Source organism: Choloepus didactylus, chromosome 10 (assembly GCF_015220235.1).
Source record: "Choloepus didactylus isolate mChoDid1 chromosome 10, mChoDid1.pri, whole genome shotgun sequence".
Classification (NCBI taxonomy): domain Eukaryota; kingdom Metazoa; phylum Chordata; class Mammalia; order Pilosa; family Megalonychidae; genus Choloepus; species Choloepus didactylus.
The window spans coordinates 70,084,503-70,112,489 of NC_051316.1; the positions used below are offsets into that span (position 1 = coordinate 70,084,503).

The 27,987-nt window shown below is 37.6% G+C and overlaps 3 protein-coding genes across 3 annotated transcripts; 1 reads left to right on the plus strand and 2 right to left on the minus strand.

Annotated features, from left to right (window-relative positions):
• Positions 1 to 3,189: 3,189 nt before the first annotated feature.
• Positions 3,190 to 3,753, minus strand: LOC119545220 (interferon omega-1-like). The gene has a single exon (XM_037850767.1). It carries the CDS (start codon positions 3,751 to 3,753, stop codon positions 3,190 to 3,192), a length of 564 nt encoding a protein of 187 aa, XP_037706695.1.
• Positions 3,754 to 7,618: 3,865 nt separating this feature from the next.
• LOC119504913 (interferon alpha-2-like) lies at positions 7,619 to 8,176 on the plus strand. The gene has a single exon (XM_037797537.1). The coding sequence runs from the start codon at positions 7,619 to 7,621 to the stop codon at positions 8,174 to 8,176; it is 558 nt and encodes a 185-aa protein (XP_037653465.1).
• Positions 8,177 to 27,427: 19,251 nt separating this feature from the next.
• On the minus strand, positions 27,428 to 27,985 carry LOC119545221 (interferon omega-1-like). Its single transcript, XM_037850768.1, has one exon. It carries the CDS (start codon positions 27,983 to 27,985, stop codon positions 27,428 to 27,430), a length of 558 nt encoding a protein of 185 aa, XP_037706696.1.
• Between the last annotated feature and the right edge of the window lie 2 nt (positions 27,986 to 27,987).

Sequence of the window (27,987 nt, forward strand, 5' to 3'; positions counted from 1 at the left end):
CTGCAACTGTCCTATATGTTTGAAATTATATCAAAATAAAAATTTAAAAAAAATTAAAACATTGCAGAGAGGAAGAATAGAAATGACAGATCAGCAATGATGCTCTAAAGTGAAAGACAAACCTGACAAACCTTCTTTAAATGAAGAAAAGCAATTTAAAAGAGATGAAAATGATGATAGAAAATAAGGTGTTATTGAAAGTAATGAATGGAGTTCCTAATAAGAGTGTAGGTATTCCTGAGGAATAAATAAGAATAGCTGCAAAAGAATCAATAATTAAAGATATAAGTGAAAGATCATTTCTCATATTTGAAAAAAAGACCTGAATCACATGATGAGCAGAGACCAGCAATACAAGGACCCCGTGGGAAAGGATGTGAAGCATCTCCACTGCCCAGCAGGACTCTAGATATTCTAATCGCTGTTTACTACTCCCCTGAGAAGCTGCCATCCAGCTACAAGGTGTTTTTTCCCCAGTAACCTGGTTCATATCAATAAATGCAAAAGTCCTCATTCTAATGTTCTTGTTTAGGCACCACCCTAATGTTCCCATAAAAATGGAGAACAGTAAAGTGGGGTGGATTTCTTCCCTGGAAACGATTCACTTTGCTCCAGCTGTGACTTGTCCTTGCTTGCCGCCCTCAGTAGAGGAGAATGGGGACCGTATGTGCCTTCCTGACACTCTGCCTGTGAGTTCTAGCTTGTACTGACTGAACGATGCTTTCAATGTTTGAGCTTTTCCCTTGACAGCAATCAAAAGGGCTCAAACTGTGTGAGGCCAAGATAAAAAAATAATAAAAGGAGTCTCACTTTTTTCTTTAAAGAGCACTTTTACATGCAATCTGATAGGAACCCTCCATATGTAAGGTGAGACCAATCCAAGATTATAGATTGTGTGGCTGCCTTGAAATCCAATCCAAATCCAAGTATCTGAAAACTCAGAAAATTTTTTCATCCCTGATCAGCAAGATAACAGGTTTCCTAGATTTAATCACCATTTTCAGTACCATTCTTTCTTTTTCTAAATGTGAAGTGTTGTTACAGTTATCTCCATCCACTTTGGAATATTAGGAATTGGAGGTGGTTATAATTGTCTCTACCTGATAGTTTCAAGAATATACACAGAGTGTGAAAATCCTTACAAAATCCTAGACTTGGTCCTGGATTTGGGAACCAAGTGAGAATTCTGTTATTCCCCTCTGAGTAAAAAGGTCTGGGTCCTTTTGGTTGCTTATGCTGTGATTACATTATATTGTTTGAAGTATATGGGAGGAATAGGTAGAAGTAAATGCCTGAAACTGTTGAACTGCAACCCAATAGCCTTGATTCTTGAAGACAATTGTATAATTATATAGCTTAAATGGTGTGTATTAGTTAGGGTTCTCTAGGAAATAGAACCAACAAGAGATATCTGTAATATAAGATTTTATAGAAGTGTTCTCATGAAACTGTGGGGATGCATGAGTCCAAATTCCTCAGGGCAGGGTGCATGAGTCCAAATTCCATAGGGCAGGCAGTGAACTGGCAACTCTAATGAAGGTGTTCGCTGAACGCCTCAGGAAACACTTTGTGGCTAGCCAAAGAAAAAGTCGCGGTCCTGTCCTTCTCCCTTAAAAGTCTTCAACTGATAGGATTAAATCCAGCTGATTGAATTATCTCATTGCGGAAGACATGCCCTTTTTGATGTAATCAGCCACAGGTGCAGTCGATGGATGATTTAATAAACCAGACTTCTGGTTTATTTAATCAGTCACAAATGTCCTTAGGCCAGTGCTTGCTTGACCAGACACCTGGAAATCCTGCGAAGTGGACACATGAACGTAACCATCATATGGTGTGACCATGTTATTGTGAAAACCTTGTCGCTCACACTTCCTTTATCTAGAGTATGGACATATGGGGAGAAAAATGGGGACAAAAATTAAATGAGAAATGGGGTGGGATGGGGGAGATAGAATGTTTTAGTTGTTTTGTTTTTACTTTTATTTTTATTTTTTTGGAGTAAGGAAAATGTTCAAAAATTGATTGTGGTTATGAATAGACAACCACATGATGATACTGTGAGCAACTGATTGTATAGTGTGGATAATTGTATGGTATATGAATATATCTCAATAAAACTGAATAAAAAACAATAAGAAAAGAAAAAAGTATATGGGAATAAAAATTTTTGTAGATAATAGACAATTAATAGTTGTAATATATGGGCCATCAATTGGTTTTGTCTTCACATTGTCTCTTCTGCATTACTCTGGTGACAAATCTTTCTTCTATGAAGGAAATATTTACTGTCTGGCTCAGAGTGAACTGCCTCCATAGCCCAAAGTCACAAGGGTGGGCAAGTCAAGAAATCTTGCTGAATATCCAGCAAAACCCTTTCCGTAGGGATGGGTAAGATAGTGGCAGTTGAGTCAAGGGTTCTTAGTGGCCATCTTGACAATGATATAGAAAGATATCTTCTAAAGAATGGGGGAAAGTCACATTCCCAGTGATTTGTTTCAGCCTTTAGATCCCATTGAAGTTCCTGCAGGAGTCAGTGGTTTGCTCTTGCCATGATACTCAACTGCCATAGCATCTTTTGCTTTTCCTGTGTAGTCAAGATCCCAAATGTAACTAATTATATAACTATTTCTTTTATGGCCAAATCCTTTGCAGTATGTAAACTCCAGAAGGGCAGGGAGTGCTCACCTCTTTTTCAAAGTTCTATCCCCAAGGCCATTGAATGAATGAATGAATAAAGTCACTGAACCATATACTTTCCTATTTAGTTTGCAGAATTAGGACTTAGGGGGAAGTTCTTTTCTCTTTAAAGGACAGAAATATCTTAAAATAAATTTAATAACAGTGTATTAAAATACTAAAGCATATTTATTAAAAGGCAAGTGTTAACATATTTTATATAAAATAGAACATATAAATACAAAAACCATTAAAAATTATAGATAAATTAATTGAAATGATTAAATAAATAAATACATATTTTAAGACATGAAGTTCAGTTATAGCGCACCACATACATTTCTCCAAATTCTGAAAATATTTGGTCATATCTGTGCCTAATATTACTGATAAAAAATGCTGAATATGATTCAAATTATTTTATACCTGAAGCAAAAAATAATGGCTTTTGAAATGACTGAAGTAGTGAGAGTCTGAGTTAGGACGTTCATCTCTGGGATCAGTTTCCTCCTAACTTCTGTGTTTTCTTGTGAGCACTTTTACAAAGAGAAGGCATCTCCTGAGTTCCACTCTGACGACCTCCCAGGCACAGTCACTGTGTTTCTTCTCTTGCAGATAGAGACGGATTCCCTGGAAGTACCTCCTCACAGCCAGTGCAGGGTCCTCCATTCCCGGCAGAGATTCTGCCTCTCCCCTCTCCTGCAGCAAACAGGTCTCCAGGTCCCCTAGCTGGCGATGAAGGCCCGAGCGCAGTTGGTCCAGGAGGGTCGTGTTCCAAGCGGCAGAGGAGCCCTCTGTGTGGAGGAGGTTGAACATCTGCTGGAGCGTCTCATGGAGGACAGACAGAGCCTGGGCCTTCTGGACCTGGCTGCCATCCTCCATCTCCCAGGGGAGTCTGAAGTCAGTCCTGTCCTTCAGGCAGGAGAAAGGGGAGATTCTCCCCATTTGACCCAACACTGTGAGGGTCTCCTGCTTTCCCACGTCAAGGCTCTGGGGCAGGTCACAGCTAAAGGAGCTGATGGGGCTGGAGAAGATCATTACCATCACCATCAGTGAAGAGACTGAAAAAGCCATTGGTAAGTTCCAAGCAGACCCTCTTCTGGTTGAGATGGGGGACTGTGAACTTTTGTACCAGGTTTTCTGAGGAGCTTCCTCCATGTGTCTCATTTAAATCCCGAAGACAAGAATTTTCATTTTCTGAATTTACCCCAAATCTTTCTATTCCCGATTATGGGATTTTCCTTCTCCTGAGGGGCCTGAAAGTTGTATCAGTTGCGATTCTTTCTGTATTCTTATCTTGGGAGTTCAGTTTACACATTAAAATATTAGAAGTCCCAATCCAATGGGATGCTTATCATCTTAAACTCAAATTTTGATTGACAGAACTGTCTAGGTCCTTTTTTCCGATTTAAGAACAACTTTGGGGGAATCATTCCTAGGCTTCTTTTTAAATCTTCTTTCTCGCTTCATGGAAGCATTGATGTACTACGTCAGGTGTGAAAGATGTCCTTTATGTACCTAAATCTAGCTTAGTGTTATCAGGATGCCCATAAAACTCTTAGATTCCCCACCTCCCTGCCCCATGAAAGTAAGGAACATGTCAGCATACCTTTACTAGAACTCTTTTGACAGTCCTGTGCTTTGTGGTGGTAGGTGTGGGGAGTGGAATTGCTGTGCATATGAGCCTAAATTATTTAATCTCCACGGTTTCCTCTTTTCAAGTCAAGTATCACTGCATAGTTTGGTATGTATGTGAATGGCCCAAGATGGTCAGTAGTGGCATACTCTTTTTTCGGGTAGCCTCCTGAAAAAGCCTAATAGCCTCCTCTCTTCATAAGGGGAAAAGTTCTCCATCATTATTAAATCCATATACCTTAAATAGCTATATGACATGTAGTTTGCCAAGTTTGATTTTCTTTATTCTATGTAATTGAGCCCAGACTATACCAAGATGATTAAACCTCCAGTCCTGCCCTAAAGAGGAGTAAAGTGCAAACCATTGCTACTGTCCAGATGTTCAAGCAGTTAGAATGTGTCTACTGGGCTTCTCTGTTGCGTTGTGGCAGAGACATTGTCCAGTCCAGTCCATTATTCTAGCTCTATCAAAATAATGAGTAAGTGATCCATTAATTCTTTCACTTTTTGACATAATATAAAAAATTGTCCCCTTTGCTTTGATATTTGTCTTTTCATTGATTAAAAGTTTTCCTTATTCTCCTGTATTCTTTCCCATTTCACTTTGAAGTTTGTTGCAAACAAAGGAAGAGAAAATGTAAAGAAAAAAAGTAACATTCTCATTATGATTTTCAAGACATCAGAATATCAGAATATTCCTCTCTCTTTACAGATTCCTGGAAAGTAAAAGTAAGCAGGCATAGAAAAGTAATAAACAAAGGCAAATGGAAAGTAAATGCAGAAAATTAAAAAGAGGAAGTGACATCGCCTCTTCTGAAAAGTCAAAATGACACAACTAATTATACAACCACAAATCAGAGGTTACGGGTTCTACAGGGTGACAGTTTCAACACAGTCATTGGATGAGACTGTTGTAACCACAGATAGCTCCAGAAGGAGGGCAGCTGGCTCTTTCACACAGACTGTTGCCTAAGGGGCTAGTTTTCAGCTTTGCAAGACAAGACTTTTTTTTTCTTGCATGCTTTCTTGCTCTTTCTGTCTCTTTTTGTCTTCTTTGCTTCTTTCCTTCCTTCCTTCTTTCTTTCTTTCTTTCTTTCATTCTTTCTTCTTTCCTTCCTTCCTTCTGTCTTTCTTCCTCTTTTCTTCCTCTCTTTCTTTCCTTTTTTCTTTCTTTTTTCTCCCTCCTTCCCTCCTCTGCCCCGCTCCACAAGAATGATCGTACTCCAATGATATACTAACAACAACTAACATCCAAAGAAACAAGGTTTTAATTAATGTGTAAGAGGTCAGCTATCTCAGGAGCTAGTAGACGTTATTCATTTGGACAGGGCACTACTTCCATACACATACTCAAGTTCACACAAAGAGGAAATTAGAAATAAAACTTTTTGTTTATTTATTTATTTTTGAGCTGAGAATTGGCTGAGTTGATTTTCTCCATTGCGGAATGGCTAACAGGTGTTGTGCTTACTTTATTCCAGGCGTTGTTATAAGTACATCGCATCATCTGTCTTCAGGGCACCCTGATGCAGTGGACACGACAATCATTTCCATATAACAGGAGTGATTTGGCAAAGGTCACACAGCCAGTGCAGACTGGAGCTGTGACATGAACCTGGGCTGCCTGGGCCCAGAGTCTACTGGCGCAACCATTAGAAGGCACTGTCTCTTCTAAGACGTTTTCTCTGGCATACATAAACACTCACAAGTTCTTACCCTCCAATTCCCATTTTTTCTATTCACTAGAAGCATCATTCCCTCTTTCCAGATATACCAGAATGCTTTTGGATAGAATACAGCTCCTGTATTAAATTCTAGTTCCATCTTTCAAATAAATGATGCTATTGGTTGGGCTCAGCTGGATCTCTGAAACTCCCCTTTCCCACATGAGATATTTTCAGATATTAACCAGTAGTTTGAGTATCCATTTTAAATTAATTTTTACCGTCCTTGTTTTCAGAAGACTACATATTTCCAAACAGTCCCGAAATGCTGGATTACTCACTCTTTGGAATATTTACTCCTTTTTGTACTTGCTATGGGGCAGAGACTCCTCTGTCTTCTTCTCTGACAGACACTGCTCTAGAATCTAGGGACACAGTATTACTGCCCTCAGGGAGCTTAGAGTCCAGCAAAAGGTCAGAAGTTAAAGAACTTATTAGATTGATTACTTCATTACAGTGTGCAGAGAGCAGCTAAAGGAGCAGGCTTAAGGCAAAAGAGTAAGGTGGAGGGAGAACCATTTAGGGTTTATCCACCACTTATGTAATAAATCATGATTTTTGGCAAGCTCAGTACCCTCTCTGAGTTTTCTGTTTCCTCATCTATAAAATATAAATGATTATAACGATTATATCTCCAAAGGAAACTGAAGAGTCAATGAAATTATGTTTGTGAAACACTTTGCTGAGAGCCTGTATGTAACAAAATATAACTGCCATTAATATCGGTATTGTAAAAAAAATGTGTACTTTACAGATGCGATGAAGTTATGTGATGATAAGCTTTGGGTACCATTGCAGTCCCAACAATCCTCTGAAAATGGGGATGCATATCATTTGTCAATGGAAAATTTAAGATGATATTACCTGTATTGTCAGATAATGAGTGAGGGAAAGTTTTCATGGTTAAAGGTTGTAGTTGGAAGAGAACAGAGAGAATCACAGACGGTCAAACTTGAATGTCTTTTAGGGAAATCAGTACCTATGAAAGATCCTGGCAGATGACAGCCAGAATTTATTTTTACCCACAGTTTATTTTTAACAAATGATACCTGGGATATTGTTCCCAAAAACTTTTATGAAAGAAAATATATCTTTAGACACTCCAGGATAAGTTTGAGATCCGTATACAATTTAAGTTTCTTAAAATAGAGGGAAATGTTTAAATAAGAAAAAATCCCAATATTTGTTTCATGAACTCTTTAATAATTCCTGCTAATCTGGGAAAGTCATATTTTTTTGCAAGAGTTTTTTCCCCTTCTCTGACATTGTCTAGACTTCTCTTCCCTGGTACAACCAAGTAGGTGTAAAAAAAAATGTTTTAATGCTGTGCAGGATACTGCCTTGGCACTTGTTGCTTTGGAGTCCCCCAGCATATACTCATGTTAATAAGTTATCATTTCTTTTATTGACTTCACACCAAAAATAAGTAGAAAGGGAAACTAAAGGGGAAAAATGGAAACACCCAGAAAATGAAAGTTTCTGTGCTGACTGTATAAGAGGCCCTTAGCACCAAATGTCCTCACAACTTGCTGAGGCCAGGCTCCCTCTCCAGGCAGAACTGCAGAATCCCCAGCTCCCCAATGGCCCTCCCAGTGTCTGTGCTGATGGCTCTGCTGATGCTCTGCTCCATCCCTACCTGTCGTCTGGCCTGTGTCCTGCGTCCAAGCCATGGCCATCAGGAAACCTTCACACTGTTGAATCAAATGGAGAAAGTCTCCATTCTGTCATGTCTGAAGGACAGGACTGACTTCCAATTTCCTCAGGTACTGATGGATGGGAACCAGTTTGAGAAGACACACGCCACTGCTGTCCTGCATGAGCTGCTCCAGCAAATCTTCAACCTCTTCAGCACAAGTGACTCTCTTGCGACTTGGGATGAGAGCCTGCTGGACAAATTCCTCATTGGACTTCATCAGCACCTGGAAGATCTGGAGACATGTTTGGAAAAGGAAAGGAAGGTGGAAGAGACACCCCTGGGAAGTGAGAACTCCAGACTGGCTGTGAAGAGGTACTTCCAAGGAATCAGTGTGTATCTAAAAGAGAAGCAATATAGCTCCTGTGCCTGGGAGGTTGTCTGGGTTGAAATCAGAAAGTGCTTTCTCTTCATTAACAAGCTTAAAGGAAACCTCAGGAAATAAAGAAGATGTTGATTTTCAAAACGGTCCACCTGGTCAACTTGCTATTTCCAAGACTGAGAGTGCAATCTTCATCACTGTTTTTATGCCAGAAGAAAAATAAATCATGGGAGATTTATGGAATCATTAAAAGACTATATAAAATGTATCCTAAGCCATTTAGAACAAATATGCATTTTCCATTTGCTATAACTAAAGAAGTTTTTATTTGTATTTACCTATTTAAATTATTGAAATATTTATGCTGTTCACAGTATTTAAGTATTTATTGTTCAGAAAACAACTGTTCAATATATTTTGTACAAGCCTATACTATTTATTTTTAAGTTATGGGAAATAAATGCAGTTTTAACAAAACAATTTTCTTGCTTCACACACTTTTGTTAGTAGATAGACCAAAGATTGACCAAAGGCTTATCTCACAAAATAAAGCCAGGTAAGCACCTGAATGAAGAGGGAGTGGGAATATCCAGCACGTGCCATACTATGATGGGCATTTTGAGGAGGTATTGAATTTGATTCCCCAATACATAGTTTAGCTATTTAAAGAAGAGATCTGTGGAGAAAAGCCCATGGCATGGGCCCAGTCATCTGCTTACTGCCTGTGACAGGAGAGAAGCTTCATGAGCTAATGAAGAACTGAGTGAGCCTAGGAAAGTGAACTCTGTCTAATCTGTGGACCCCGGAGACTAGGGGAGAGACCTGAGGAAGAGAGAGTAAGCTTTACATGTGTGACAGTCCCTGATTTTTCATTTCTTTCTTCTGCATTCTAAATATTTCAAGCATAAAACTGCAACTGTATTGTATATTTTTAAAAGTTTAGATTGTAATGTCTTTTCATTTTCTCAAATGGTTTCATTTTCATTATTTTGTTGTTTCTCAAAATATACCTAGAAATTATTGGTGGCATTTTTATCATGTTACTCTTTTTCACTTTATAAAGAGTGAACTCCTTCTATGTACTTTTTACTAGGTGTGGTGTTAGGAACACAAAGTTGAATAAATTTTTACACCTGCCTTCTAGTTGCTTACAGTCTTCTAGACAGCTGGCCTAAGGAGAAGAAAGGCCAGAAAGTGCCTCTCGCTGAAAAATGAAGAGAATGAGGATATTTTAGTACCTTCTAGACTCAGCCTCTTTGGCATTCAATCTTAAAAATGCATTCTGATTAGTGTATGGCATCATTATGCAGTCACATCCTGAGTAGAAAGGAGAAAATACCTGAAAGCTAACTATCATTCACCTGATTTTGTGAAGGCATCCCTCAGTATCAAAGAATGGGGTTTGGTAAATTCTCATATTGTTAACAGAAAGTGAGTATAAAAGTGAAGGATGTAAACCATTCAAATCAGAAAGAAAAAAGTAATACTATCTCTGTTGTCAAAAGACATGATCTTAAATATGGAACATTCCAAAGAATCCACAAGAAAGCTGCCGTGGTTAATAAATGAATTCAGCAAAATTGCTGAATACAAGATCATTGCACAAAATTACTAATGTTTCTATACATCAGCAATCTGAAGTAGAATTAAGAAAACAATTCCATTTACAATAGCATCTAAAAAAAGACTAGGAATAAATTTAGCCACGGTTGTTGTATTAATCAATATTCTTCACTGAAATAGAACTTACAGGGAATATATATATATAGATAGATATGTATTTATATATATATTTATATGTATGTATGGATTGTTAAGGGATTTCTTATAAGAATTAGCTCACGGTGTGGGGATAGACAAATCCAAATTCCACAGGGCAGGACACAAGTTGGGACTCTGGTGAAGTTTTGATGAATTCCCCAGGAGAAGCTAGCTGGAGGAAGTAGAGATAGACATTCTCCTTTTTGACTGCTGAAATAATCAGTTCTCCTGGTAAGCCCTTCAGCTGATTGGAATGGACTTCTCCCATTGATGAAGGCATCCCCTTTGTTATGTAATCAGCCCTAATTGCCATCCACAGACTAATGATTTAAATACCCTCACTGTAACAATCAGGCCAGTGCTTGTGTGCCCAAATAGCTGGACACCATGATCCAGCCAAGTTGACACATGAAATTAACCATCACAGATTTGAAAGACTTGTCCTTTCAAAAACCATGAAATATTGCTAAAAGAGATTACGGAACACCTAAATAAATGGAAAAGCATCCCACGGTCATGGATTAATGGACTTAATATTGGTAACATAGGTTCTTAATGTATTTCCTCTGTATTTGGCTGGCCTCCTTCTCATCTATCCATCCCTCCCTTAGAAAAAGGGAGAGTATATTAGAAACTATTACTAAGAAAAAAATCTGCTAATCTGACTAACGTAACAGCTAAGAATATAACTCTCAATTGTCTCAAAGAACTCCATTTTTTATACCAAATACTTTTATATAGTTTGATAGCCCATCTTGTTCATCTGACATGAATCCAAATGATTTCCTGTTATTTAGGATCATTAAAAGGATTAGACTAATAGTCTTTTTATTTATCACAGTGGTATACCTCATTTAGTATAAGGTTAATTAAATCTTAAGTTGCGTTAAATGTTCTTAAAATAATGTGCACTTAACTTACTCATCTAGACAAAAGTTCAAGAGAATCCTGTGATTTTTCTATTCAGTTTTCCCAAGAGGTACACATCTCCTCCTTTGCTGCATAAAACTAGGTCAAACAAATCTCCACACCTCTAAGATACTGTATTCTTCTTTCACGGAAGGTAAACCCATAAGACTGTTTCTTTATGTTCCTTTTCCTGCATATGACCCTGGATACTTAGCCCTAAACACACTTCTGCTTCATGCTGGCTATCTTCTGTCTACCAGGAATGTTTTAAGAATACAATCCAAAGAAATGATGATACTATGATTATTATTCTGTAACCTGCTTTTTGATTTAATAATCTATTTCAGTGCATGAAGATATGATAAGGGTGACTCAGATGACCCTACCCTCTGAGTACAAATGAGCTTACCTTACTCTGAGCCCACCTAGGAAGTATTAACAGGGAGTCCAGTCTTTTAAAGTAGTTTTCCTCCCAAAGTATTTCCAAGATACCTCAGGTCACTGTTTGTGCATTCATGAATGAATGTTCTCTCACTTCCTGCCACATGCAAAAATGGGGAAAAAATCAAACCGATGAATAACTAAGTACTGTCTGGAGCCTCTTGCTGGTCTCTTTACCACAAGCCTCTTATCTGTCATAGAATCCGGAATCCAATCCACTCCCGAAGCCAAGAATGAAGTTTGCAGTCAGAGGTCAGCAATAATGTGCTGAACAGTGTGGCCTTCTACTGAGATGAGAATCTAAGCAAGACACCTGTTAATGCTGGTCCCTGGCCTCCATACCTTAACTATATTAGGTCCCGTGCTAGGTGCTGGGAAACTCAGTGAATTAGCACACACTGTCCTCCTAAACCTTGTCCTTCTCTGTTTGTTTGTTTTGATACCTGGTACGACAAATCCTTCTTCATTGTCATGTTTCTTTTTGAGTCCTCTCTCTCTCTCTCTCTCTCACTCTCTCTCTCTTTCTATATATATATATACATATACATATATATATATACACACACATATACATATATATATATATATATATATATATATATACACATATATGTATATATATATATTCAGAGAACCTGTTACTTTCTATTGTGTGTCTTTCCCATCCTGAGCATTGTTCTCCAAATGTGGCTGAGGTGCTTGGCAGATCATTTGGGGATGCTTTCATGGGCCAAGCGTGTACTGGGCAAGCATCACTTCCACCCACACTTCACTGACCAACATTCATTCACATGCTCACCCATACAGAGGCTGGGAAAGGGAGTCTAAGTGTATGATTAGAGGGAAAGGGAGACAAGTGTGGTAAATATGACAACTTTGATACTTGTTATCTTCTATTTTTCATTGATCATGTGAGTGTGTTAAAATATGCAAAATATAAAATTTGTCATTAGTGACATGTAGTACATCACAACCTTGTGCAGCCATCACCATTATGCAGTTCTAGAACATTTCTGTCACTCTAAAAGGACTCTAAAAGGACTAAAAAGCAGTTACTCCTGATTCTTACCTCCACTAATCTGCTTTCTGTCTACTTGTATTTGCCTATTCTGGATATTTCATATAAATGGAATCCTACTGTATGTGGCCTTTTGTGTCTGACTTCTTTCATTTAGCATAATGTTTTCAATGTTTACCCACATCGTAGCATTTATCAGTACTTCATTACTTTTCATGGCTGAATAATATTCCATTGTATGGATAGACAACATTTTGTTTATCCATTCATCTGTTGATGGACATCTATGTTTTTTCTGCCTTTTGGCTGTTATGAGTAGTGCTGCTATGTACACTCATGTACAAGTTTTTGTTGAATGCGTAATTTCAATTCCTCAGGACATATGCCTGGGAGTTCATATGGTAATTCTGTTTAAATTATTGAGGAAATGGCAAACTATTTTCCACAGTGGCCAACCCATTTTTCATTCCCACCAGCAATGCACAAGGGTTCTAATTTCTCTACATCCTTGCCAATGCTTTGTAAATTTCTGTCCATTTTATTATTATTATTGCCATCCTACTGGGTATGGAGAGGTTCCTCATTGAAGTTTTGATTCGCATTTCACTAATGATTAATGATGTTGAGTATCTTTATGTGTGCTGTTTGACTACCTGTATATCCTTTTGGAGAAGTGTCTATTCAAGTTCTTTGCCCTTTTTATTGGGTTGTTTATCTTTTTGTTGTTGAGTTGTTTGTAGGCTTTTCTGTTCCCTTGATGTATATGTCTATCCTTATGCTAGCATCATGCTCTTCTTATTACTGTAGCTTTCTAGTAAGTTCTGAAATCAGAAGATGTGAGTCCTCCAATTTTGTTTTCTTTTTCAAGATTTTTTTGGCTTTGAGGATCACTTGCAATTCCATATGAATTCTACGATTGACTTTTCCATTTCTACAAAAAAGGCCATTGGGTTTTTGATAGGGGTTGCGTCGATTCTATAGCTCACTTTGGGTAGTACTGAGCTCTTAACAGTATTAAGTTTTACCATCCATGAACCTGGGATGTCTTTCCATTTATTTAGGGTTCTTTAACTTCTTTCAACAGTGTTTTGTAGTTTCCAGTGTGCAGATCTTGCACCTCATTGGTTAAATTTATTCTAAAGTATTTTGTTCTTTTGTATGCTATTGTAAGTGGAATTGCTTTCTTAATTTCATTTTCAGAGTATTCATTGCTGGTATGTAGTCTTCGCATGTTTTTCTTGTACCTGATACTTTGCTGAATTCATTTATTTGTTCTAATAGTTTTGTGTGTGTGTGTGTGTGTGTATTCTTTAGGATGTTCTATATGTGTAAAACCAAGGCATCTGCAAATAGAGAGTTTTACTTTTCCTCATTAACTTGGTTGATTTTTATTTCTTTCCTTGCCTAGTGATTCTGGTTAGGGCTTCCAATATAATATTAAGTAGCAATGAAGAAAGAGGGTATCTTTGTCCTGCTCCTGGTAGTAGGACAAAACTGTTCAGTCTTTCACCATTGAGTAGATACTAGCAGTGGGTTTTTTTGTTTGTTTGTTTGTTTTGTTTTTTGTTTTTTTCACAAATGCCCTTTATCATGTTAAAGAAATTTCCTTCTATTCCTTATTTTCTGAGAGTTTCTGTTGTGAAATGTTGTACATTTGTTTATAATTGTTATATCTTTTGATATCCTTTTATCAATATATAATATCCTTCTTTGTCTCTAGTAATATTTTTGTCATAAACCCATCATTTCTGATTTTAATATATCTACCCCAGTGCTCTTTTGGTTACTGTTTTCATGGAATATCTTTTTCCATCTTTTAACTCTCAACCAATTTGTGTCTCTGGGTCTAACGTTTTACAAACAGTGGTTGGTTATTTGGATAGTTTTTTTGTTGTTATTGTTGTTTTATTTTGTTTTCGTTCATTCTTCCAACTCTGTCTTTTAATGGGAAAGGTTAATTCACTTACATTTATAGTAATTGCTGGTAAGGAAGAACTTACCTCTGCTGTTTTGCTATTTGTTTTCCATATGTCATATCTTTTTATTTTCTCAATTCCTATAATACCGCCTACTTTTGTGATTGTTTTTTTTTTTTTTTTTTTTGCCATTATTTCTTCTTATATTCTTTTCTCCCCTTTCTATCTCTCTTCTCCTTCTGGTACTGCCATTATGTATATGTTAGTACACTTGATGTTGTCCTACAGTTCCTTAGACTCTGCTTGTATTTTTCATTCTTATTCCTTTCTGCTCATCAGACTGCATAATTTCAATTGGCCTATCTTCAAGTTCTCTTATTCTTTTTTCTGCCTGCTCAAATCTGCTGTTGAATATTTCTACTGAATTTTTCATTTCAACTTCTATAATTTTCATTTCCAGAATTTCTATTTGGTTTCTCTTTAGAATTTCTGTCTCTTTATTGGTATTCTCCATGTGGTGAGACATTTTTCTCATACTTTCCTTCAGTTATTTAGCCATTGTTTCCTTTAGCTGTTTGAAAACATTTAAGACAGCTAATTTAAGTCTTTATCTAGTAAGTCTAAATCTGGTCTTCCTAGGGACAGTTCATAATTGATTGTTGTTATTTTCCTAATGTGTATGGGCAATACTTTCTTGGTTTTTCCATTTTTGTATTTCTCATCATGATTTGTTGAAAACTTCACATTTAAATTAATATAAAGTGGCAACTCTGGAAATCAGTGCCCCCCCAAAGTGTGTTGTTGCTGCGTATGGTAGGTTGTTGTTCTTTGTTTGTTAGTGAATTTTCTGTACAAATTCTGTAAAGTCTGTATTATTTGTTATATGTGGCCACTGAAGTCTCCAATCACATAGCTAAGGGTCAACTGATGATTGAACAGAGATTTCCTTCAATGCCTGGTAACAATTCATCTCTGTCTTTGTCAAGGAGCTCTGTGAGCATGGTGGGGCCTTCCCTTAATACCCCACCAGGCAGTTTACAACTTTGCCTTAGTCTTCACTTCCTGATTATGCCAAGTCTTAAGGTCAACCAGAGTGGGAGATTAGGCCTTTATCATGTTTTTCCTGATCATTTGCATGACTCTATAACTGTACATGCCCTTCTAGATTCCCAGGAATATGTTTGAGTTTTTCAAAGCCCCTGTGGACATCTTATTCCTCAGCTTTTACTTCTGAGCTTTTAAACTAGGATATTGTTTGGCCCTACTGTTACCCATTGCCTCAGGTAGCCAGTAAATTAAAACACTTGTTTGTAAATGTTTTTGACAAATGCTCTCCAGGGAGAAGTTTTCAGCGTTGGGTGAGCTCTGAGACAGGTAAAATAAAGATAACTATTTCCAATGGGGTTTTTCAGGAAGCACCCGACATGTCAAATAATAACACTCTTCGGGAATGAGGATGTGAAGACACTCCAGCTCCATTCTACTCCCTCCAGTACCTGGAATGCAATCTGTTATTTTTTTTAAGGCTCCTACTAAGCTTGAGTGTAGGGGAGAGTACTAGGGCAAGTTAAAAACCACAACTCTTGCTGTTCTTAATGAGATTCAGCTGTTTTTCTTGAATAAATACTCCCAAGTTTTTGTAAGTCTTTGGTTAATTTCCAGATTTTTGAAAAAGTAGATTTTGACCATTTTTGCCAGGTTTTGGGGTTGCATTTATGGAGAGACAAATTTTCTAGGGTTTTTACTCTGCCATTTTCGTTGATGTCACTTGTCTCTACTTACATTTACAAAATATGAGGAAATCAACATTCACAGACAAAATTGGGCCCTTCTTAAAAATTAATTTCAACATGTTGTCAATAATTGACAAATGTAAGGAGCAATTCTTGCTTTGATTAATACAGCTCAAACAAACACAACCTTGTTATTCTGGTTCATTTCCTATGTGATCTTGTATTTTCTACTTTTGAGTTATTTAACGAAAATAAGAAATAAGATGGCTTTGGAGTAAGTAGATGAATATGGGGATTACAAACATAAATTTTGTATTTCTAATTGGAATTTGTTTCTCATTTATGCTTTTGTGTATTTGCTTTTCAATGGACAGGACGTCAAAATGTCCTTTATTTTCATTATTTCTAACATCCTGCATTCTTCACAGCTGGTTATCATGGAAGGGAGACCAATATGCCCAGCCTCTTAGCTATATCCAGCAGATGGCAGTAAAACTCCAGGTTTACACGTCGTTGGTTAAGGGCTGTATCACTATGTACAGGGAGACTCCAAAGCTGAGTGCTTGGAGCACAGAGAAGGAATGTTGCTTAAAATCTCTGTACTCTCATTGTTTTAACTTAATCCAGTCCAGAGTTGGATGACAAGTCACCAAAAGAAAAAGGCCAGTAAAGGCGTACAATAATAGGTGGATAAGGTAAACTCTGATGCTTAAACTCTACACTCAGACCTAACCAATTTATCTGCCTTTTTGATTTAAGGCTGTGGTGAGCCAAGAAAAAGGGAGAGTCCACATGGCACTCAAGTAGATCTTTCAGCTCTTTCTTTAACTGCAAATGTATCTCACTACAGTTTCAAATATACAGTCTTAAAAACATGCAGAAGCTATGACTAATGATGGCAACAGTCTTACCATCAAGCAAAACTTTTGCATCCCACAATTAGAACTATATTCAGAGCCAGGTTACCAACTAGACCAGCATGTCAGTTGCATTGCTTTCCATTCATATGCTTCATTTTCATATGAGAATTGTTTAATCCAAATAGATCACTACCTTATTGACCACAAGATTTCTGAAAATTTCTAAGACTATGTCACTAATCTAGCACATTGCATCAAATTACTGTCACTCTAAGGGCATTCAAAATTAATATCATTTTGTGAACAAAATAATATAATCAGGAATCAATTTCTATTCACTAACTTCTTCAACCTCCTCGCCTATTTATATATGAATATAAATTCTCATGTATCTCTATTCATATCATGCCCACTACACACACTAATCAGGCTGATTAAAAGTAACAGTCCTAGAAAGAACTGGCAATGAGCTGTGGAATGAGTTAAAATTGGTGAAATTTTTAATTAAAAAATTATGAGATGATTTAAGTTGATTTTTAAAATATATTGTCTTTAAGTTAATGACAATTGGAAGGGGATATGACAAGTGTCAAACATATAATGGTAATGTAAAAGTAAAGCATAAATCAATAATATTGAGAACCCAAAACTGAAAGATTAAGATATTAAATATAAACTGCTTAAAATTCCCTAGTAAAAGAAAAGCTCTTCATTGGTTTATAAAACAACCCCATTATTACTTTCAATAGGGGAATGCTTCAAATAAAATAATTAAAAAAAAAAACCATAGAATGGGCAAAGATAGAGCAAGAATATACAAGGGAAAGAAGTAGAGTCATAATATTACTATCAATGAGATATTGATAATAATTAATAGCAATATTAATAACTTTGAGAATTAATGAAAATGTGTTAATTTTGAAAAATAGGGTGAATATATAAATGAAACAAATGGAATTCATAACTAAATTATGGAAGTCATGGAACTAAAATGCAAATAATATAAAACATTAAACAGTAATTTCTAGAAATGTATAAAAATGTGAACAGAAACATGATGGCAATATTGAAATTTTAGCACAATATTATTTTGTCTAAAAATAATATAGGAAAACAAGGATAAAAAGAATTTGGAAATACTATTTAAAGAGAAAATTAGTGGCTAAGACTCTGGGGCATTCTAACTTAAACAGGAAATATAACTTCTTTAAAATATTTGTAAATCATTAACAAAAATCATCACATATTAGACTATAACAACTTACTCTTTACTTCCTACCAATAAATAATAGTAACTATCATTTATTGAGCACCTACTATATGCAAGATCAACATACTATAGATGTTAGTAGCAGTACCATCATTCAAACCCAACCAATCTTACCCCACGTGCACATGCTTTCCATGGTGACATAATTCAAAATTACATTATTAGGCCAGTTCATCACGATTAAGAAGAGTAATTTTAGAAATATAAGACTGTTTGATAGCAGAAAATATACTTACATAGTTTCCTCTGGGAAATAGCCGCCTTCAAATCTCTACTTTGGGACCCACTCTCACCACACTTCAGTGCAATCATACTCCCTAGCCACAGGGGTTGCTCTAAACCTAAATTTCTCACTCCTTAGCCCCCATACAGCTTATTCAATAAAGCAATTCCCAGGAATTTTTTCACCAAAATTGGAATTATTGGAGATAGAAAAATAAAAGGCTAGATGAAAGCTGTTCCAGTTTGCTACAGCTGCTGTTATACAAAATATCAGAAGTGGATTGACTTTTTTAAAGGGACTTTAGTAGGTTACAAATTTACAGTTCTAAGACCATAAAAATATCAAACTAAGGCATCAAAAAGAGGATACCTTCACTGATAGAAAGTCCGATGGCATCTGAAACACCTCTGTCAGCTGGGAAGGCACATGGCTGGCGTCTGCTGGTCTTTGCTCCTGGATTGTGCTTCAAAATGACTTTCTCCAAAATATCTCTGGGCTACTGTCTTCAATCCTCTCTCTCAGCTCTTGTGCATCCTTGCTTCTTTTTCCCAGGATGTTTCTTCCTAAGCATCTGGAGGTCCTCTCTTAGCTTCTCCAGGGCAAACTCAGGGCTTTAGCTCTTAGCGTAGCATCTCCAAATGTCCTTCTCTCTGCATCTCCAACAGTCTCCAAGTGTCAGCATCCATGTCAGCTCTTGAGCTCTCTTAAGTACTCCAGTGAAACAATCAAGCCCATCCTGAATGGGCAGGGTAACCCCAGAATGGAAATAATTTAATTAAAGATCTCACCCACACTTGGGTAAGTCACATCTTCATGGAAACAATCAATCACAAGGTTCCACCCAACAAGTTTGTGTTAAAAGATCATGGCTCTTCTGGGATCCATAAGAGTTTCAAAACTGCACAAAGGCTGAAGTTTGAGATGTGAAGAAGAGGAAAATTTCATTAGTAGAATGCAGAGTGAGGTTTGGCATTTCAAATCTTCTTCTAGAATCTCAACTCCTGTGTGAGATGTTGAATATGTGATCTTTTGGATCATGCAGTAGGTAAATATTGAATAAAATACACACAAACATGCACACACACAGAGGTCCCAAATGACATTCTCAGTGACAGTAGGAAATAACCACATTGAGGAAGGAATCATTTCCCTTGAAGTAATAGAATTTATATTAAAGCTTCACTACAATTGTGCTTTGCCTTTAAAGACTATGTGCTGCAAAACCTCTGCCCTTGAAAAATGGGGTTCTATTACCAATTCATCTCCCTCCTGATGTCTTCATAGCTGGAACTTTGAAATTATCATGCTTTTGCCTCTTAGATAAAATCACATTATGAATCAGGGTGTGTTTCTTATGAAAGGAAGATAATATAAATATTAATTTGTTCTTCAAACGATCAATTCAAGGCATGTCAGGGTATGGTTAGTTTTCCATTTACATTCATATACACATAGTTCCATAAGGTGAAAATATAAGAGAATAAGACAACAATAGAGATCTAAGAAGTGAAGATAGCAGGAAACTAAAAATGTAACAGCAGAATTAAAACCCATATGGCAGAAGAGAACCTAAGATGGTGGCTAGGAGAGACAGGGCAAAAAAACACCTCCATGAAAAATACTAGATAAAAGCCAGAAAGTGACCCAGAACACCAGTTCCAGTGACGCACCAGCTGGACAATCTCTGCTAAATCCACAGGGACCATGCACTTGGTGAAACCAAGAGTCTCTGTTCTGAAATGAGTGAGTAAGCCACTGAATATCCAGCAGCCATGCTGCAGTGTGGGGAAACTGAGGGTTGGCGTTTGGAGGTGGACTAGTACTTTTTTAAAAAAGACCCAAAAGCGGCTGCAGATACGACAGTGAGAACTGCACGGTGAAGCGCCACAGGAACGGGCTGTGCGAATGCCTCAGTATCTGGTGTGGAAGATAGCCTTTCGCACGCCCACTGCTAATTGTCTCCAAGTGAGGAAGGCAGAGGTTAGCCAAAAGAGGAAAAAACCACATGCCTTGCAGTCATCTTCCCGGCAGGCTGGGAATGCTCCTGCCCAGCACCAGAGCCACAGCCCAGAGCTACGCCAAAAAACCCAGTGTGACAGGAAGTGTTTCCAGGAACACACATACACACCACAATATCGGGCATGGACAGTAGCCTTTCATGCACCCACAGCTAATTGTCCCAGAGCTGGGAAGGCAGAGCAGTGCGAAAAGGGGGAAATTAACACACCCCATTCAGCCATCCTTTCAGCAGGCTTGGAATGCCCTTACATGGCCTGACAGCCCAGAACTTCCCTTGAGGGATGGCGCGCACTTCTGATGTAGCACAACCTTCCCTCAGCAGAGGCCCTAGAAGGGCATGGCTTGGAAGAGTGACCCACTCAGAAATCCCAGGGACCATATGCCAATACCAAAGACTTGTGGGTCAGCAGCAGAGACTATCTGTGGCGAGACTGAAATGAAGGTTTAGACTCTTGCAACAGCCTTAAATCTCCAGGTACACCTGGGAGGTTTGATTATTAAAGCTGCCCTGCCTCCCTGCCTCCCTAACTACTCAGACACATGCCCCACATTCAGGGCGGACAGCGTCAACAACACACCCAAACTCAGTGCACCAACTAGACCCCACAAGATTCAGACCCCCACACACCACAAAGACAAAGTTGGGGAGAACTGGCTTGAGGGGAATAGGTGACACACAGATGCCATCTGCTGGTTAGTTAGAGAAAGTGTATGCCACCAAGCTGTAGATCTGAAAAATTAGAGATTCATCTTTGAATAATCCTCCATATCCTAAAAGAACCCTATCAAGTAAAGCAAATGCCAAGAGGCCAAAAACAACAGAAAATTTTAAAGCATGTGAAAAAACCAGATGATATGGATAACCCAAACCCAAACACCCAAATCAAAAGATCAGAGGAGATACAGTACTTGGAGCAATTAATCAAAGAACTAAAGACAAATGTTCTAGTTTGCTAATGCTGCAGAATGCAAAACACCAGAGATGGATTGGCTTTTACAAAAAGGGGGTTTATTTGGCTACACAGTTACAGTCTTAAGGCCATAAAGTGTCCAAGGTAACACATCAGTTATCAGGTACCTTCACTAGAGGATGGCCAATGGCATCCGGAAAACCTCTGTTAACTGGAAAGGCATGTGGCTGGCGTCTGCTCCAAAGTTCTGGTTTCAAAATGGGTTTCTCCCAGGACATTCCTCTCTAGCAAGCTTGCTTCTCTTCAAAACGTCACTCACAGCTGCACTGAGTTCCTTCTCTTTGAGTCAGCTCATTTATATGGCTCCAATGATCAAGGCCTACCCTGAATGGGTGGGGCCATGTTTCCATGGGAATATCTCATCAGAGCCACCACCCACAGCTGGGTGGGGCACATTCCAAGCAAATCTAATCAGCACCAAAACATCTGCCCCACAAGACTACATCAAAGATAATGGCGTTTGGGGACACAATACATTCAAACAGGCACAACAAACAATGAGAGCATGGCACAGGATATAAAGGACATGAAGAAGAGCATGGCACAGGATATAAAGGACATGAAGAAAACCCTAGAAAAGCATAGAGAAGAAATTGCAAGAGTAAATAAAAAAATAGATGATCTTAGGGAAATAAACTGTTGACCAAATTAAAAAGATTCTCGATACTTATAGTACAAGACTAATGGAAGCTGAACAATGAATCAGTGACCTTGAGGACCACAGAATGGAAAATGAAAGAAGAAAAGAAAGAATGGGGGAAAAATTGAAAAAATCAAAATGGATCTCAGGGATACGATAAATAAAATAAAACGTCCAAATTTAAGACTCATTGTTGTCCCAGAAGGAGAAGAGAAAGGTAAAGGTCTAGAAAGTGTATTCAAAGCAATTGTTGGGGAAAACTTCCCAAACCTTCTACACAATATAAATACACAAAGCATAAATGCCCAGCAAACTCCAAATAGAATAAATCCAAATAAATCCACTCCAAGTCATATTCTGATCAGACTGTCAAATACTGAAGAGAAGGAGCAAGTTCTGAAAGCAGCAAGAGAAAAGCAATTCACCACATACAAAGGAAACAACATAAGACTAAGTAGTGACTACTCAGCGGCCACCATGGAGTTGAGAAGGCAGTGGCATGACTTATTTAAAATTCTGAGAGAGAAAAATTTCCAACCAAGAATACTTTATCCAACAAAGCTCTCCTTCAAATTTGAGGGAGAGCTTAAATTTTTCATAGAGAAACAAATGCTGAGAGATTTTGCTAATAAAAGTCCTGCCTTCCTTCAGATACTAAAGAGAGCCCTACCGACAGAGAAACAAAGAGAGGAGGAGAGATATGGAGAAAGGTTCAGTACTAAAGAGATTCAATATTGGTTCATTAAAGGACATTAAGAGAGAGAGGGAAAAATATATCTGACAAACATAAACCAAAGGATAGGATGGCTGATTCAAGAAACGCCTTCACAGTAATAACATTGAATGTAAATGCATTAAACTCCCCAATTAAAAGATATAGATTGGCAAAATGAGTCAAAAAATATGAACCATCAATATGTTGCATACAAGAGACTCATCTTAGACACAGGGACACAAAGAAATTGAAAGTGAAAGGATGGAAAAAATATTTCATGCAAGCTACAGCCAAAACAAAGCAGGAGTAGCAATATTAATCTCAGATAAAATAGACTTTAAATGCAAGGATGTTAGGAGAGACAAGGCCACTACATACTAATAAAAGGGGCAATTGAATAAAAATAAATAATAGTCATAAATGTTTATGCACCCAATCATGGTGCCACAAAATGCATGAGACAAACCCTGGCAAAACTAAAGGATGTAATGGATGTTTCCACAATAATTGTGGGAGACTTCAACACCTCACTCTCTCCTATAGATAGATCAACCAGATAAAAGACCAATAAGGAAATTGAAAACCTAAATAATCTGATAAATGAATTAGATTTAACAGACATATATAGAACATCACATCCCAAATCACCAGGATACACATTCTTCTCTAGTGATCACGGAACTTTCTCCAGAATAGACCATGTGCTGGGACATAAACAAGCTTCAATAAATTTTCAAAAATTGAAATTATTCTAAGCACATTCTCTGACCACAATGGAATACAATTAGAAGTCAATAAACATCAGAGACTTAGAAAATTCACAAACACCTAGAGGTTAAACACACTCCTAAAATAAATGGTTTATAATGTAGAATGTAGGGGAACTAGCAATAGCAATTAATGAAGGGGGAATGATAACCCAGTAAGAACAGATAAGCTATTGTAGGTAAATTTAACTTTCTGGGAATGCCCAGGAATGACTTTGGTTTGTTAATTTCTGATGGGTATGTTAGGAACAAGTTCACAGAAATGTTGCTATATTAGGTTATTTTTGGGGGTAGAGTAGGAACATGTTGGAAGTAAAGTAGTTATTTTAGGTTAGTTGTCTTTTCCTTACTCCCTTGTTATGGTTTGTTTGAAATGTATTTTTATTGTATATCTTTTTAAAAAAATTTTTTTTTGATATGTTAGTTTTAAAAAAAAGAGTTAATTAAGAGTTAATGACAATCAATGCACTATAGATACTGGAGTGGATCTAAGAATGGAGGAGAAAAGCTCAAAGGAAGCATAAGGAAAAATTGGAATATAGAAATTAAGCTTTATATCCATATTAATTTTCTTGAATTAACTGCAGTTAATGACATAAGTGAATATCCTTGTTCATAGGAAATGTACATGGAAGTGTTATGAGTTCAAGGAGTATGATATATGCAACCTGCTCTCAAATGTTCAGAAGATGATAAATGTGTTGATAGATAATTGATAGAAAGATAATAGATATAGTTGAAAGGAAGACGGGGGAAGGAGAGAGGAAGGAAGGAAGGAGGGAGGGAGGGAAGGAAGGAGGAAAGGAAGGTATTGCAAAGGTAGCAAAATGTAAAATTGATAGGTATGGATATCTGGGGGTGGGGGGTGTTGGAGTTCTCTGTATGGGGTTTGTATTGTATTTGCAACTGTCCTATATGTTTGAAATTATATCAAAATAAAAATTAAAAAAATTAAAACATTGCAGACAGGAAGAATAGAAATGACAGATCAGCAATGATGTTCTAATGTGAAAGACAAACCTGAAAAACTTTCTTTAAATGAAGAAAAGCAATTTAAAAGAGATGAAAATGATGATAGAAAATAAGGTGTTATGGAAAGTAATGAATGGAGTTCCTAATAAGAGTGTAGGTATTCCTGAGGAATAAATAAGAATAGCTGCAAAAGAATCAATAATTAAAGATATAAGTGAGAGATAGTTTCTCATATTTGAAAAAAAGACCTGAATCGCATGATGAGCAAAGATCAGCAATACAAGGATCCTGTAGGAAAGGCTGTGAAGCATCTCCAGTGCCCAGCATGACTCTAGATATTCTAACTGCTGTATACTACTCCCCTGAGAAGCTGACATCCAGCTGCAAGATGTTTTTTCCCCAGTAACTTGGTTCATATCAATAAATGCAAAAGTCCTCATTCTAATGTTCTTGTTTAGGCACCACCCTAATGTTCCCATAAAAATGGAGAACAGTAAAGTGGGGTGGATTTCTTCCCTGGAAACAATTCACTTTGCTCCAGCTGTGACTTGTCCTTGCTTGCCGCCCTCAGTAGAGGAGAATGGGGACCGTATGTGCCTTCCTGACACTCTGCCTGTGAGTTCTAGCTTGTACTGACTGAATGATGCTTTCAATGTTTGAGCTTTTCCCTTGACAGCAATCAAAAGGGCTCAAACTGTGTGAGGCCAAAATAAAAAAATAATAAAAGGAGTCTCACTTTTTTCTTTAAAGAGCACTTTACATGCAATCTGATAGGAATTGCTCTTTAAAGAGCACTTTTACATGCAATCTGATAGGAACCCTCCATATGTAAGGTGAGACCAATCCAAGATTATAGATTGTGTGGCTGCCTTGAAATCCAATCCAAATCCAAGTATTTGAAAACTCAGAAAATTTTTTCATCTCTGATCAACAAGATAACAGATTTACTAGATTTAATCACCATTTTCAGTACCGTTCATTCTTTTTCTAAATGTGAAGTGTCGTTACAGTTATCTTGTTTTCCATCCACTTTGGAATATTAGGAATTGGAGGTGGTTATGATTGTCTCTACCTGATAGTTTCAAGAATATACACAGAGTATGAAAATCCTTATAAAATCCTAGACTTGGTCCTGGATTTGGGAACCAAGTGAGACTTCTGTTATTCCCCTCTGAGTAAAAAGGTCGGGTCCTTTTGGTTTCTTATACTATGATTACATTTTATTGTTTGAAGTATATGGGAGGAATAGGTAGAAGTAAATGCCTGAAACTGTTGAACTGCAACCCAATAGCCTTGATTCTTGAAGACAATTGTATAATTATATAGCTTAAATGGTGTGTATTAGGGTTCTCTAGGGAAACAGAACCAACAAGAGATATCTGTAATATAAGATTTTATAGAAGTGTTCTCATGCAATTGTGGGGATGCAGAAGTCCAAATTCCACAGGGCAGGGGGCACGAGTCCAAATTCCATAGGGCAGGCAGCGAACTGGCAACTCCGACGAAGGTGTTCGCTGAACTCCTCAGGAAACGCTTTGTGGCTAGCCAAAGAAGAAGTGAAGTTCCTGTCCTTCTCCCTTAAAAGTCTTCAACTGATAGAATTTAATCCAGCTGATTGAATTATCTCATTGTGGAAGACATGCCCTTTTTGATGTAATCAGCCACAGGTGCAGTCGATGGATGATTTAATAAACCAGACTTCTGGTTTATTTAATCAGTCACAAATGTCCTTAGGCCAGTGCTTGCTTGACCAGACACCTGGACACCCTTACCCTGCCAAGTCGACACATGAACGTAACCATCACATGGTGTGACCGTGTTATTGTGAAAACTTTGTGGCTCACACTTCCATTATCTACAGTATGGACAGATGGGGAGAAAAATGGGGACAAAAATTAAATGAGAAATGGGGTGGGATGGGGAAGATAGAATGTTTTAGGTGGTTTTTTTTTACTTTTATTTTTAGTTTTTTGGAGTAAGGAAAATGTTCAAAAATTGTGGTTATGAATACACAACCACATGATACTGTGAACAACTGATTGTAATAGTGTGGATAATTGTATGGTATATGAATATATCTCAATAAAACTGAATAAAAAACAATAAGAAAAGAAAAACAAGTACATGGGAATAAAAATTTTTGTAGATAATAGACAATTAATAGTTTTAATATATGGGCCATCAATTGGTTTTGTCTTTACATTGTCTCTTCTGCATTATTCTGGTGACAAATCTTTCTTCTGTGAAGGAAATATTTACTATCTGGCTCAGAGTGAACTGCCTCCATAGCCCAAAGTCACAAGGGTGGGCAAGTCAAGAAATCTTGCTGAATATCCAACAAAACTCTTTCCATAGGGATTGCTAAGATAGTGGCATTTGAGTCTAGGGTTCCTAGTGACCATCTTGACAATGATGTAGAAAGATATCTTCTAAAGGATGGGGGAAAGTCACATTCCCAGTGATTTGTTTGAGCCTTTAGATTCTATTGAAGTTCCTGCAGGAGTCAGTGGTTTGCTCTTGCCATGATACTCAACTGCCATAGCATCTTTTGCTTTTCCTGTGTAGTCAACATCCCAAATGTAACTAATTATATAACTATTTCTTTTATGGCCAAATCCTTTGCAGTATGTAAACTCCAGAAGGGCAGGGAGTGCTCACCTCTTTTTCAAAGTTCTATCCCCAAGGCCATTGAATGAATGAATGAATAAAGTCACTGAACCATATACTTTCCTATTTAGTTTGCAGAATTAGGACTTAGGGGGAAGTTCTTTTCTCTTTAAAGGACAGAAATATCTTAAAATAAATTTAATAACAGTGTATTAAAATACTAAAGCATATTTATTAAAAGGCAAGTGTTAACACATTTTATATAAAATAGAACATATAAATACAAAAACCATTAAAAATTATAGATAAATTAATTGAAATGATTAAATAAATAAATACATATTTTAAGAAATGAAGTTCAGTTATAGCGCACCAGATACATTTCTCCAAATTCTGAAAATATTTGGTCATATCTATGCCTAATATTACTGATAAAAAATGCTAAATATGATTCAAATTATTTTATACCTGAAGCAAAAAATAATGGCTTTTGAAATGACTGAAGTAGTGAGAGTCTGAGTTAGGACATTCATCTCTGGGATCAGTTTCCTCCTAACTTTGTTTTCTTGTGAGCACTTTTACAAAGAGAAAGCATCTCCTGAGTTCCACTCTGACGACCTCCCAGGCACAGTCACTGTGTTTCTTCTCTTGCAGATAGAGACGGATTCCCTGGAAGTACCTCCTCACAGCCAGTGCAGGGTCCTCCATTCCCGGCAGAGATTCTGCCTCTCCCGTCTCCTGCAGCAAACAGGTCTCCAGGTCCCACAGCTGGCGATGAAGGCCCGAGCGCAGTTGGTCCAGGAGGGTCGTGTTCCAAGCGGCAGAGGAGCCCTCTGTGTGGAGGAGGTTGAACATCTGCTGGAGCGTCTCATGGAGGACAGACAGAGCCTGGGTCTTCTGGACCTGGCTGCCATCCTCTATCTCCCAGGGGAGTCTGAAGTCAGTCCTGTCGTTCAGGCAGGAGAAAGGGGAGATTCTCCCCATTTGACCCAACACTGTGAGGGTCTCCTGCTTTCCCATGTCAAGGCTCTGGGGCAGGTCACAGCTAAAGGAGCTGATGGGGCTGGAGATCATTACCATCACCATCAGTGAAGAGACTGAAAAAGCCATTG

Coding starts and splice junctions, on each gene's coding strand:
- LOC119504913 (XM_037797537.1), top strand. CDS start 7,619: ATGGCCCTCCCAGTGTCTGTGCTGATGGCTCTGCTGATGCTCTGCTCC.
- LOC119545221 (XM_037850768.1), bottom strand. CDS start 27,985: ATGGCTTTTTCAGTCTCTTCACTGATGGTGATGGTAATGATCTCCAGC.
- LOC119545220 (XM_037850767.1), bottom strand. CDS start 3,753: ATGGCTTTTTCAGTCTCTTCACTGATGGTGATGGTAATGATCTTCTCC.